This window comes from Muscardinus avellanarius (assembly GCF_963383645.1).
Source record: "Muscardinus avellanarius genome assembly, chromosome: 2".
In the NCBI taxonomy this organism is placed as follows: domain Eukaryota; kingdom Metazoa; phylum Chordata; class Mammalia; order Rodentia; family Gliridae; genus Muscardinus; species Muscardinus avellanarius.
This window is the reverse complement of record NC_137787.1, coordinates 143,959,059-143,972,501: the sequence shown is the minus strand read 5'-3', so window position 1 is coordinate 143,972,501 and position 13,443 is coordinate 143,959,059. Positions and strand designations below refer to the sequence as shown.

At 39.7% G+C, this 13,443-nt stretch overlaps 1 protein-coding gene across 1 annotated transcript; it reads left to right on the top strand.

The window, feature by feature from the left end:
• Positions 1-11,184: 11,184 nt before the first annotated feature.
• Positions 11,185-12,976, top strand: LOC308258469 (insulin-like growth factor 2 mRNA-binding protein 2; the record flags this gene model as incomplete). Its single annotated transcript, XM_080689083.1, is given in 3 exon segments — positions 11,185-11,671; positions 11,674-11,883; positions 11,886-12,976. Coding segments are annotated over 3 exon segments (1,788 nt in total).
• Between the last annotated feature and the right edge of the window lie 467 nt (positions 12,977-13,443).

The window sequence follows — 13,443 nt, the reverse complement described above, 5'->3', positions numbered from 1 at the left end:
GGGCTACCATTATAGCTCCTTATTTCCTTTCTTTAGAGGTACACGTGTGTTACATATGTGCTAGAAGAATGCCCAGTCTTGGTCAGATACATGCATCAAAGAAGGAGGACCATGACTCAAAAATAGTACACACACACACACACACACACACACACACACACACACACACACCAGAGAAGACTTTCTCCCAACTTCTATTTGGTATTAATGACTAGAAAGTATGTTCCTGGGTAATGACAATGTTTATTATCTCTGAACTATGAAATAACCCATCCATAGTTGGATGGTCGAGTTGGATGATCCTTGAGGCAAAGTATGATGGGAGCTGGGAAACAAAATGCTGACAGTATTTGAGTCTTTGCTAGAATATAATGCCTCAGGAACTGTCCTGATTTTCAGAACATTTATCTCAGTTGGAGGAGTATGCAAATTACTTATTTATTTTCATCTCTGAACCTATCCATTTTTGTCCTACTTTGTGAGAACAGATCTGGGATTTGCAAATGATATTTCTCCTTTGCCAACTGGCTTGATGTTAGGCTCTGCCCTAGGTGACTCTGGATGGAGATAATAAGACTAGAAAATGAGGAAGGGCTTTCTATTTCTTTGTGTTTCCCTCTGAAAATGTATAGGCTAGTTATTCTTGTTATTCCCATTGTGCACATAAAAAGTCAATCTAAGAACAATGAAGTAATTTGCCTATGATCATACAGAAGGATTCTTTAACTAAAAATACGCATCTAGCACTAACACATGACTTTTTGCCACTAAACTCTAATGTTTCCATAGGCGGTAAATAATTACTCAGAATGTTTTTATGACTAAAATTCATGATATTGTATATTGCCCTGTGTATTTCTCATTAATTTTCTTTGTCATAACCAAATACCTGAGGCTGAGTAAGGTATAAAGAAAAGAACTTTATTTAGTATCCAGTTTGGGGAATGATAGTCTGGCTGGCCTGCATCATTGACTTGTCCTTTGCTAAGGGCTCCCTTGACTTGTAACACCATGGTTAATGGCATCTTGGCAGGAGTGCATGCAAGAGGGCGAGATCATGTGGCAAGAGAGAAAACATGAGAGTCTGAAGGAGCCAGTATTTCTCTTTTATAACAACCTCTCATACTATCAGAGGTTCCAAAAGAAGTATTTTAATTTCTTTTGAAGGCAGCACCTTCAATGACCCAATTACCCTGCACTAGGCCCCATCTATTAAAGGTCCACCATCTCTACAGTGCCACACTGAGGAACATGCTTCCAACTCATAAACGCTTAGGGACAAATCACATCCTGCTTGATTTGACAAGACTATGTGATTGTTTTGTCAAGCACTGGGACAAGACCTAGGGTATAAAGGAGATCAATAACTGTTCTTCCTTCCCAATACTTCTCAGAGGCTGAAGTCTCTCCTCTTTAGGTATAAAAGGGGTGTGTGTGTGCGTGTGTGTGTGTGTGTGTGTGTGTGTGTGTGTGCGCGCGCGCACGTGCGCTTCATCATGGTCACATATCTAATCATCACTACACTTTTTTTCCCAGTCAGATGGATCAGGTGTTGTGGGTTGGAGCACAGTGGTAGAACTTACAATGATCCAAGGTGCCCCTCTCACTGCCTGGGTAGGCCATGATAGAGATAATATAGGTGTGTTAGTAGAATTTTCATTGTTGTGCTAAAATTCCTAAGAAAAACAAGTTAAAGGAAGAAAAATTATTTTGGTTCACAATTTCAGAGGTTCAAGTCTATAGTCAGCGGCTCCATTGCTTTGGGTCTGAGGGAAGGCAGAATGTTAAGGCCAAAAAAAAAAAAAAAAAAAAAAAAAGAATGGTGGAGAAAAGTTGCTCACCTCATGGAAGGAAAGAGAGAGAGGTAGAGACAGATTGACTGTGGACCGGATATAGTCCCCAGGTCTTTTCAACTTGTTCCCACCACCTCCCAGTGGTCCAATCAGCTATAAATCCATTAGTGGATTAAGTCTATTGATGATATCAGAGTCTCAAATCCAATCACTTCCCCAAAGCCCTGCCTTTGTGCATTACTGCATTAGGAACCAAACTTCCAATGCATGAACCTTCAGAATATATTTCTTATCCAATAACCAATGACAAATTCTACAAATTGCACATTATGCTGATAGACTGCGATCTTTCATATGAAACCACTGAAGCTAAGCATTGTTGAAGCAAGAGGCTGGAGTTGCCCAGGCCATATAGTAGAATTGCTACCATTAGATGAAACTACTTAGGCCTTCTAGATGGGAAAATCAATGCAGGAAAAAGGAGAATGGGTTGGGTATTGTTAGAATCAATCATAGATATGGAGTACTCATATCTGCATTCTGCTCCCTGCATTTGCGTCAGTACTGATCACCAAGTAATAATTCCAAAGGGCATGTCCCTTTGTCTAGAATAACTTCATTTCTTGTCCTTATTCTCTAAGATGTTAGTCTATGATGCTGACATGTTCTGTCCGGCAATATTTTTTAGTAAAGTATTTAAATATTAAATCACACAGATGTCATCCTGTATACCTACCTAATTGCCTGTATGAACAGCTATAGAATTTTCTGCAGGGACAGTCAGAATATTCAGCAAGGGCATGTGGGGGCACTTGGGCATGTTGCTTTCCTAACACTTTGATGCCCATATCTTTAAAAATTCTGTACTTGTTTATTTAAAATAGAAAAATATGAACATTTAGAGGGCCTTTTGTTAGATAAATCTAGAATGAGTCTGCTGTGGCAGGACCAAGAGCAGCAATAATACTTAAAAGCAGTTTGGGCAGGGTAGGGAAGAGACACTCTAATAAGGGACTTCATTATTTTTCTTCTATTTTTCTTACCATATTTTTCCCATCTGCTTATTGACAAGAATACAAAGACTATCTGTATTTTCTTGATCTCTAGGGAGCTGAAAAGCCTTGTTACAACCATTCAATTGTTTACTTGGACTATCACAATACTACATGGCTATTTTTTTTTTTTTAGAGCTGCTGCATACAAACCACTTTAATTTTATTTAAGAATCCCTTCTGGCTGCTCTTCTATTTGTTGACTTCCTATTGACTTCAGAGAAGTACCCAATTTCCCAATCTGAACATTCAAAGTCCTTTACTAGGCTAAGTATATCTCTATCTGCCCCTCTTTAGAGTAGCAAAGAATGACTCCTGGAAGATTTATATCTCAGTTTCATATATTGTAGAATATAATTGTACACTCACCTTTTCCCTTTCTCACATGTTCATTCCTTACCTTTTAAGGTCCAGTATACATGACACTTGAGCATTATTACAGCTAGTTCTCCTAGTTGGCACTTAGCATACAATTTTGAATCATCTTCATTTGCCAACTAGATTACAAAGTACCTGTGGGCTACATATTCTATTTACTACATGAATTACCTAAGTTTGTGTTCACTGATGGATGCAGGAAATGTTTCCCTCTTTTAATGATATTTAAAGAGTTTCAGGTGAGATGGCCATATATTTTTCATTTAAAAACAGAAACAACACAGGTGTGGTGGCACATACCTGTAGTTCTAGTACTTGGGGGGGGCGGACACAGGAGAATTTCAGGTTTAAGGACAGCCTGTACAGCTTAGGGATATTCTCAGCAACCTAGCAAGACTCTGTTTCAAAATACAAAATAAAAATAGGGCTGGTAGTGTAGAATGCACCTGGGTTCAATCCTCAGTACCAATCCAAAGTTAAGAATATCATAAAACAAATTTTGAACTCAATATATTTTAACATGGTAATTGCTCTTAGGATAGTCTTCTTGTAGCATCTAAAATTTCTTCCACATAACTGCTCTGAGAATTAAATCCCCAGTCATTCTGAACCTGGCCTACCTGTTATCTTAATGATATAATTAGTTCTGTCTTACTCCTTACTGCTTTAAGAGTGAATCTCAAAACTAATTGATAGAGCTAAAAGGAGAGAAGATGAGTTGTTGGAAAAACTTGACTTGAATGTACACTAAATTTAAAAATTTTATTACTGAGTAGTGACTATTGTAGTATGTGGCAACCCTGATTGATTACTTTGGTTGTGCAACATTTTGGAAAAACATGTTCAACATAAATTGCCTACATGCATTTTTTTCCAATAAGTAAAAAGAATGATTATTTCTTTTTTGTCAAGATTAGGTCCCCTCAAATGTTTACTTCAGAAAGAGAAAAACAGCTTCCTCATTGAGTTCAGAGTTGCCTGATCACTCAGCATCCCTGACAACACTATTTTTTATGATCTTCCAAAGCCCTATTGTCTTTAGAAAAATAGTAAAAAAAATGTAGTCTGTACATGAACAACAAATCAAAACATTTTATAAACTCTTTTCTGCATAGGGGAGAAGAAAGGGAAGATCTCTCTAGGGACTAATATTTATTAAAGCAGAGGTGACAGATAAAGTGGCAAAGAAAAAAGAGATTCTGCCAAGTAATGCATCTCAGGAAAGAAAGATATACTCTAATAGGAGATGTGGAGGAGATGGAGGAGTGGGCCTGGGAACTATCTGGGCAACTTCACAAAGCATTTCTGGCCCAGAGTGATTAGAGGAGGATGAACTGGATGAAGTAATGTCATGCCTCTTTGAATGCTATAGCACCATCTCCAACACATAATATAAGTTAAATGAGATGTTAAACTAAGCTAATTTATAAAAATGTCATAATTTATATCAATGCCTCTAACTCTGGACCTTCAAATATCTCCCAACAAAAGAAGCACTGGTCACCATGTGGTTGCAGGTCCTAGAATTCCTTTATGTGGGTACATGCTAACCCTTTAGTTTTAGTACCCTGGAGATGTCAAGGTAGTCCAAGGGAGGAAACACTTAGGAGACAATGGGCAGTGACTATTTACTAACTTGTATAAACATATTTCAATATATTAATATGACTGTACTAGTGTACACTTACTGAGTATTTATCCTAACTATGAAATTTTATATCTATGATTTCTTTTCAGAGGAATTGAATCTAAATATTAAAAAATCTTGTCTTCATGGTCATAATAAATCTGACAATTCATAGATCATTGTACAACTAGAAATAATCTACATATTCCATAGGAAACTTTATGATAACATACTTCATCAATGGAATATTACAAAGCTTCTAAAATGTTGGTCATAAAGGATTTGTGATAGTATATAAATGTTTTCAATGTGTTAAGTTACAATGCCACATATATAATATATATTTCTTAAAATATATGTTACATAAAAAAGAAACAGAAAAGTAGAAATAGTTGTTTCAGGGGTTAATAGCTCTGTTTCCTGTAATTTTTTCATAGTTTTTGTCTGTCGTGTTAATTTAATAATAAACTATAAATAAAAAAGAATATGATAAAATCTTTGAGCTACACCTCTAGCCTTATTTTATTTTTTATTTTGAAACAGGGTCTTGTAGGTTGTTGATAGTATCACTAAGTTGCTGAGGTGGGCCTCAAACCTGTGATCCTCCTGCATTAGCTTCCCAAGTACTGGGATTACAGGCATGCACCACCATGCTGGGCTGAAACTTGATCTTTACAAGGTTTCCATATGATGTCTAACACTTTAATGTCTGTTTTTTTTTCTTACCTTTCACTTTCATCATCTTATATCCTACATGTTAAGTAGGTGTGCCAGTAGGCCTCTGTTCTTGACATTTGAGTACTAGATTTCCTGGATTTAACAGTTGCACCTTTGATTATCTTTATGTTCTTAATTTCATTTGCATGCTTCATAACTCAGAAGTTTTCCTTTATAATTAACCCCACCCAGGTGTGTTTACTTAGAGATTATAAAATCATTGAATATTAGAATTAGAGGAAACATAGCCTGGCATGGTAGTGCAGGCTTGTAATCTTAGTACTGGGGAGGCTGAGACAAGAGGATTGCAGTTTGCCACCAGTCTCAGTTACTAGTGAGGCCTTTTGCAACTTAGTGAGACCCTGTTTCAAAATAAAGAATAAGCTGGGATTCAAAATGGTGACTTAGGGCTACAGCACTTCTCAGTAGCTAAAATAAATAAAGTTCAACTACCAAGAAGGCAGCCTCTCAACAAACAAAATAAATATATCTCACAAACCAAAACAGATCCAGGAACTTTGGTGGAAGGGATCCAGTAACTCCTGAACTGTGAGATCCAATGCAAAAAGGACCTGCTGCAGATGCAGCCTGGCTGCCGGCGCCATCGTGGGCTGTCAGCCCCAAACTCGATTCATGGCCCTGACTGACACCATTATGGCAAAATAACCCGAGAGTTTGAAAGTGGCCATAGAGCTCCAGCATCTTAAGTGGCTAGCGGTGCCCGAGCCAGAAGCCCTTATGCTCACCAAAGGCGGCACTCGCAGTGGCACAGCAATTCCTCCAGACACCCGGACCAAGACAGCCAGGTATCTGTGTGTGCCCAGAGAAGCTGTGGGACTTGGTATGCTCCCAATGTGTGCCCCTGGACCTGGTGGTAACTGTGTGCGCCCATTGTGCACCCAATGTGTGCTTTGGAACCTGGTGGTAACCATGTGCACCTACTGTGTACCCCAGGACCTGGTGGTAACTCCGTGTGCCCAGTGTGCGCTCAGTGTGTGCCCTGGGTCCTGGCAGTAACCGTGTGGGCCCAGTGTGTGCTCTAGGACCCAGCAGTAACCATATGCGCAGTGTGCACCAAATGTGTGCCTCAGGACCTGGAGTAACCATGTTCACCCAGTGTGTGCCTTCAGACCTGGCAGTAACTGTGTGCGCCCAGTGTGTGCCCTGGGACTTGGTGGGCTAGTCCAGTTAGAACGTCCAGAGACACAGGAAAGGTGATCAAGGTGTGATACCTGCACAGGGCCACAGGGGGTTGCTCCAAGACTACTTTGGACACCGTCCACCCTTGCAGGCAGTAAAACACAGGCCCGAGTCCAGGATGGAGAGTGCAGAGGTGCGGACTACAGGCTGAAAGTACATAGAACCCAGGACTTGCACAGAACTCATTGACAGTGACACCTGACGCCCTGACACCTAAACACAAAGCTGTCAGAGGTAAGAGAGGGGTCCAAACACTCAGAGAGTGGGTTAAGAAGCTGACAATAGGATACATAGCAAGTAAGAGACAGTGGATAATATTCCAGAAGTTACCACAGTGATCAGATGATCAGATATTATATGAGCTCAGCCCCATATACATGAATTAGAAGGACTGTTTTGGTTTCTTTTTTCCTTTTTTTATTTATTTGTTTGGTTGTTTGTTTTGCTTTGTGGTCTCACACAGTCACTAGTTATTTTTATTTTATTTTATTTTTTGTCCTTTTTTTCTCTTTCTTACTCTTCCTCCTTTGGTTGCTTTTTGTCTTTGATATGTGATAGTCAGCTTTTGTATCTTGTTTTGTTACTTAATTTGTGTTTGTTTGCCCCCTTTCCCTATTCCTTTTATAAACTTCCTCACTCTAGCCTATCTACTCTCTTCTCTCAAAACCTTTTTCTCTTATTTTGTTTAATATTCAAGGTATTTCATATCTCCATACTTAAATACTCTACTAACTACAAGAGTCCTACTCTTTAACTTTCTCTCATTCTCAACCAGATATTACCTTATTATACTTAAATTTTTACTCAATCTAATTATAACGTCTATCTTACTAAACTACTATACCCATTACCTCAGCTCCTCCCCAATCACCCAACCCTCACCATTGGAAAAAGTACTGCTTACCTGCTGATACCTCTAAATTCCTGCTACTAAGATTGAATTAGACATAATAGCCACAAAAGATGCCACAATACCAGAAAAACAAGCCCGAGAATCTTGAAAATACGAAAATTAGAATAGTGAAGAAAAAAATGGAAATCACGAATACTGACTTACAACAGATGCAAGAAAGAGAATTCTGAATCCTGATCTACAATATAATGAAAGGCCTCAAAGCAATTGAACAGAAAATGAAAGAGGAAATGGAGGCACTACAAAGGAATCAGAATGAGATCTGGAATTCAATAAGAGAGTCAGTAAATGAAATGAAGACAGCAATAGAAATAAATTCTGGAAAATTAGATGAAATGGAAAATAGAATATCATTATTAAAAGATAGCTCATTCAAAACCAAGAGCACAGTCAACAGTGTACAGAAGTCATTACAGCACAAAAACTAAACATCCAACAACTATAGGACAATATGAAACATTCTAACTCATGAATAAAAGGTATTGAGTTAGGGATAGAGGTAGAGACTAAGGACATTCATAATCTCTTTAGAGAAATGATTTCAAAGAAGTTTCCAAACATGGAAAGAGACTTGGACTTACACATTCAGGAGACATACAGAACACCATTAAGACAAGATCAAAGAAGGACCTTCCCATGCCATGTAATAATCAAAATTACCAACACAGAGGCCAAGGAAAGAATCTTAAAAGCAGTGAGAACAAAAGAACAAGTGACATTTAGCAGCAAAACAATAAAAATTACCCCAGATTATACAGCCCAAGTCATGAATGCTAGGAGAAACTGTTAAGATGTGATCCAGACCATGGAAGAAACAACTTCCAACCAAAACTACAATAGGCAGCAAAAGTATTATTCAAAATTGATGGAGAAACAAAAGTGTTTCAAAATAAGCAGATTCTCAAAAAATTTATGAATTCAAAGCCAACACTAGAGGAAATACTTAAAGAAATAAACCATAAAGAAGAAAAAAGAAGCAAGTTACAGAACCAGAGAAGAGATGAAGTTTATCAGTGGGGCATCTAAGTAAAGAAGATATAATATCATATCCAACAGAAGATAAAACACAAAATGACAGGAAACAAACACCATATTTCAATAATAACTCTGAATGTCAAAGGACTTAACTCACTAATCAAAAGACCTAGCCTGGCAATGTCAATTAAAAAAACATAATCCGCCGGGTGTGGTGGTGCATGCTTTTAATCCCTGTGCTTGGGAGGTGGAAACAGGAGGATCGCGCAGGTTCAAAGCCAGCTGTGCTGGCATAAGAGACCCTGTTTCCAAATTAAAAAAAAAAAAAAAAAAATATATATATATATATATATATTAGGTCTGGGATTATAGCCCAGAGGTAGAAGGGTTTCCAGGAACCCCAGTACCACCAGAAAAAAAGAAAATAATAATCCAAATATATGCTGTTTGCAAGAAACTCACCTTACAACCAAGGACATTCACTTACTGAAAGTGAAAGGATGGAAAAAGATATATCATGCTCATGGAGACCAAAAATGGACAAGAGTAGCAACATTGATATCCAACAAAACAGACTTTAAGCTAAAACACATCAGAAGATGCAAAGAAGGATACTTCCTTTTATTAAAAGGAACAATCCACAAAGAAGATATAATGATAGTAAATGTTTATGCCCCACATGTCAGTGCAGACACATTTGTAAAACAAACCCTCCTGGACATCACATCTCAAATAGACCCAAATACAATAATATTGGGAGACTTCAACACACCTCTCACACCACTGGATTGATCTTTAAGGCAAAAGATAAGTAAAGACTCTTCAGAACTAATGAAAACTATAAACCAAATGGACCTAATAGACATATACAGAATATTTCAACCAGGAATGACAGAATATACATTCTTCTCAGCAGCCCATGGAACCTTTTCTAAAATAGATCAAATCCTGGGCCACAAAGCAAGAACCAGCAAATTCAAAAGATGTAACATAATTCTCTGCATCTTTTCAGACTATAGTGGAATGAAAGTAGAAATCAACAACAGGAAACCCAAAAGAAACTATTTAAATACATAGAGATTTAATGATACATTATTGAACCACAAGTGGGTAAGATCAGAAATTAGATGAGAAGTAAAAAAATTTATGGAAATAAATGAAAATAGAGAAACAACTTACCAAAATCAATGGGACACTTAGAAGACACTGTTAAGAGGAAAGTTCATAGCATTGAGTGCCCACATAAGCAGAACAGAGAGTCACCAAGTAAACAACTAATGACACAACTCAAGAACCTAGAAAGACTGAAAGAGTCTAATCCCAAATCCAGCAGAAGCCAGGAAATTATTAAAGTCAGAGCAGAAATAAATACAATAAAGAACAAAAAAGAAATTCAATGAATCAGCAAAACAAAAAGTTGGTTTTTTGTAAAGATTAATAGGAATGACAAACTCTTGGCCAACCTAACCAAAAGAAAGAGATAACCAACTCAAATTATTAAAATCAGAAATGAAAAAGGAGACATCACCACAGACAGAGGGGAAATTCAAGGAATTATCAGAAATTATTTTGAGAATTTATATTCTAATAGATTGGAAAACATGGAAGAAATTGATAGATTTCTAAGAACATATAACCTACCTCTAAAATGAACCAAGAGGACATAGCAAGCTTAAACCAACCAATAGCAAGCAAAGAAATGGAAACAGCAATAAAAATTCTGCCATCAAATAAAAGCCCAGGCCCTTATGGGTTTCCAGCTAAAATCTATAAAACTTTCATTGAAGAACTAATCCCAATACTTCACAACTTGTTCCGGGAAAGTGAAAGAGATGGAATTCTGCCAAATTCCTTCTACAAGGCCAGTGTCACATTAATCCCCAATCCAAATAAAGATGCCTCAAGAAAGAAAAATTACAGATCAATATCCTTAATGAACATAGATGCAAAAATTCTAAACTAAATACTAGCTATAAGCATTCAAAACCATATCAAGAGATTTGTACACCACGACAAAGTTGATTTCACCCCAGAAAAGCAAGGCTGGTTCAATATATGCAAATCAATACATGTTATACACCACATAAATAGAAATGAGAACAAAAACCACATGATCATATCAATAGATGTTGAAAAAGCATTTGACAAAATCCAACATCCATTTATGTTAAAAATACTGCAGAAAATTAGAATAGAAGTAACGTATTTCAACATCATTAAGGCAATATACAATAAACCCAAAGCCAGCATCATATTGAATGGGGACAAACTTCAAGAATTCCCTTTAAAATCAGGAACAAGACAAGGATGCCCACTATCATCACTCCTTCTCAATATAGTCCTCGAGACTCTTGATACAGCAATAAGACAAGAGAAGAAAATCAAAGGAATTCAAATAGGAAGAGAGGAATTAAAACTATCCTTATTTGCAGATGACATGACTCTTCATCTAGAAGACCCAAAGAACTCAATGAAAGACTTCTGGAGGAGCCTGGTGCCGGGCCGGGCACCGAGCTGCGAGCTCGGAAGATGAACTGGCTCTACATTGGGCACCTGAGCCCCGCCGCCACCGCCGACGACCTGCGGCAGCTCTTCGGGGCCAGGGAGCTGCCCCTGGCCGGACAGGTCCTGCTCAAGTCCAGCTACGCCTTCGTGGACTACCCCGACCAGAACTGGGCCGTCCACGCCATCGAGACCCTCTTGGGTAAAGTGGAGTTGCATGGGAAAATCATGGAAGTTGATTACTCAGTCTCTAAAAAGCTAAGGAGCAGGAAAATTCAGATTCGAAACATCCCTCCTCACCTGCAGTGGGAGGTATTGGATGGACTTTTGGCTCAGTATGGAACAGTGGAGAATGTGGAACAAGTCAATACAGACACAGAAACTGCTGTTGTCAATGTCACCTATGCAACAAGAGAAAAAGCAAAAATAGCCATCGAGAATCTAAGTGGGCATCAGTTTGAGAACTACTCCTTCAAGATTTCCTACATCCCGGATGAAGAGGTGAGCTCCCCTTCGCTCAGCGAGCCCAGCGTGGGGACCACTCTTCCCGGGAGCAAGGCCACGCCCCTGGGGGCTCTTCTCAGGCCATACAGATTGATTTCCCGCTGCGGATCCTGGTCCCTACCCAGTTTGTTGGTGCCATCATCGGAAAGGAGGGTTTGACCATAAAGAACATCACTAAGCAGACCCACTCCCAGGTTGACATCCATAGAAAGAAGAACTCGGGGGCGCAGAGAAGCCCGTCACCATCCATGCCACCCCAGAGGGCACGTCTGAAGCCTGCCGCATGATTCTTGAAATCATGCAAAAGGAGGCCAACGAGACCAAACTAGCTGAAGAGATTCCTCTGAAAATCTTGGCCCACAATGGCTTGGTTGGAAAACTGATTGGCAAAGAAGGCAGAAATTCAAAGAAAATTGAACATGAGACAGGGACCAAGATAACAATCTCATCTTTGCAGGATTTGAGCATATACAACCCTGAACAAACCATCACTGTGAAGGGCACAGTTGAAGCCTGTGCCAATGCTGAAATGGAGATTATGAAGAAGTTACGTGAAGCCTTTGAAAATGATATGATGGCTGTTAATCAACAAGCCAATCTGATCCCAGGGTTGAACCTCAGCGCACTTGGCATCTTTTCAACAGGACTGTCTGTGCTGCCTCCACCAGCAGGGCCCCGAGGACCTCCCCCCACTGCCCCTTACCACCCTTTCGCTACGCACTCCAGATACTTCTCCAGCCTGTACCCTCATCATCAGTTTGGCCCGTTCCCACATCATCACCCTTATCCAGAGCAGGAGATTGTGAACCTCTTCATTCCAACCCAGGCTGTGGGTGCTATCATTGGCAAGAAATGGGCACACATCAAACAGCTGGCCCGATTTGCTGGAGCCTCCATCAAAATTGCCCCCGCAGAAGGCCCAGACGTCAGTGAAAGGATGGTCACTATCACCAGACCACCTGAAGCCCAGTTCAAGGCACAGGGATGGATCTTTGGGAAACTGAAAGAAGAAAACTTCTTTAACCCCAAAGAAGAGGTAAAGCTGGAAGCCCACATCAGAGTGCCCTCTTCCACAGCTGGCCGGGTGATTGGCAAAGGTGGCAAAACTGTGAATGAACTGCAGAACTTGACCAGCACAGAAGTCATTGTGCTTTGTAACCAAACACCAGATGAAAACGAGGAAGTGATCGTCAGAATTATTGGGCATTTCTTTGCGAGCCAGACTGCACAGTGCAAGATCAGGGAAATTGTACAGCAGGTGAAGCAGCAGGAGCAGAAAAACCCTCAGGGAGTTGCCTCACAGGGCAGCAAGTGAGGTTCCCTCAGGCACCAGCAAACAACGGATTAATGTAGCCCTCCCAACACCTGATGGATGAGACCAAACACAACCAGCAGATCGGGAGCAAACCAAAGACCATCCTGAGGAATGAGAAGTCTGCTGAAGCACCCAGGGCCTGCAGAGGCCCTGAGAATCCTGGGGCTGAGGAGGAATGCCGGGAGCCCAGTTCCCCAGAACCACTGGCCCGGCTGCCTCCCTTCCTGGCTTCTTCAGGCTTCCCAGCCATTCACCCCCACTCAAATCTCTCCCTAACTCCCATGACGCTATCCCTTTTAGTTGAACTAACATAGGTGAACATGTTCAAAGCAAAATTCACAGCCTTTTCTTTTACATGGAAAATTGTCTCTGTACATGTGTGTACATATTAGAAGGGTCGGAAAGATGTTAAGATAATGTGGTCTGTGGGTTACACAGGGTGCCTGCAGCATTAATATATTTTAGAA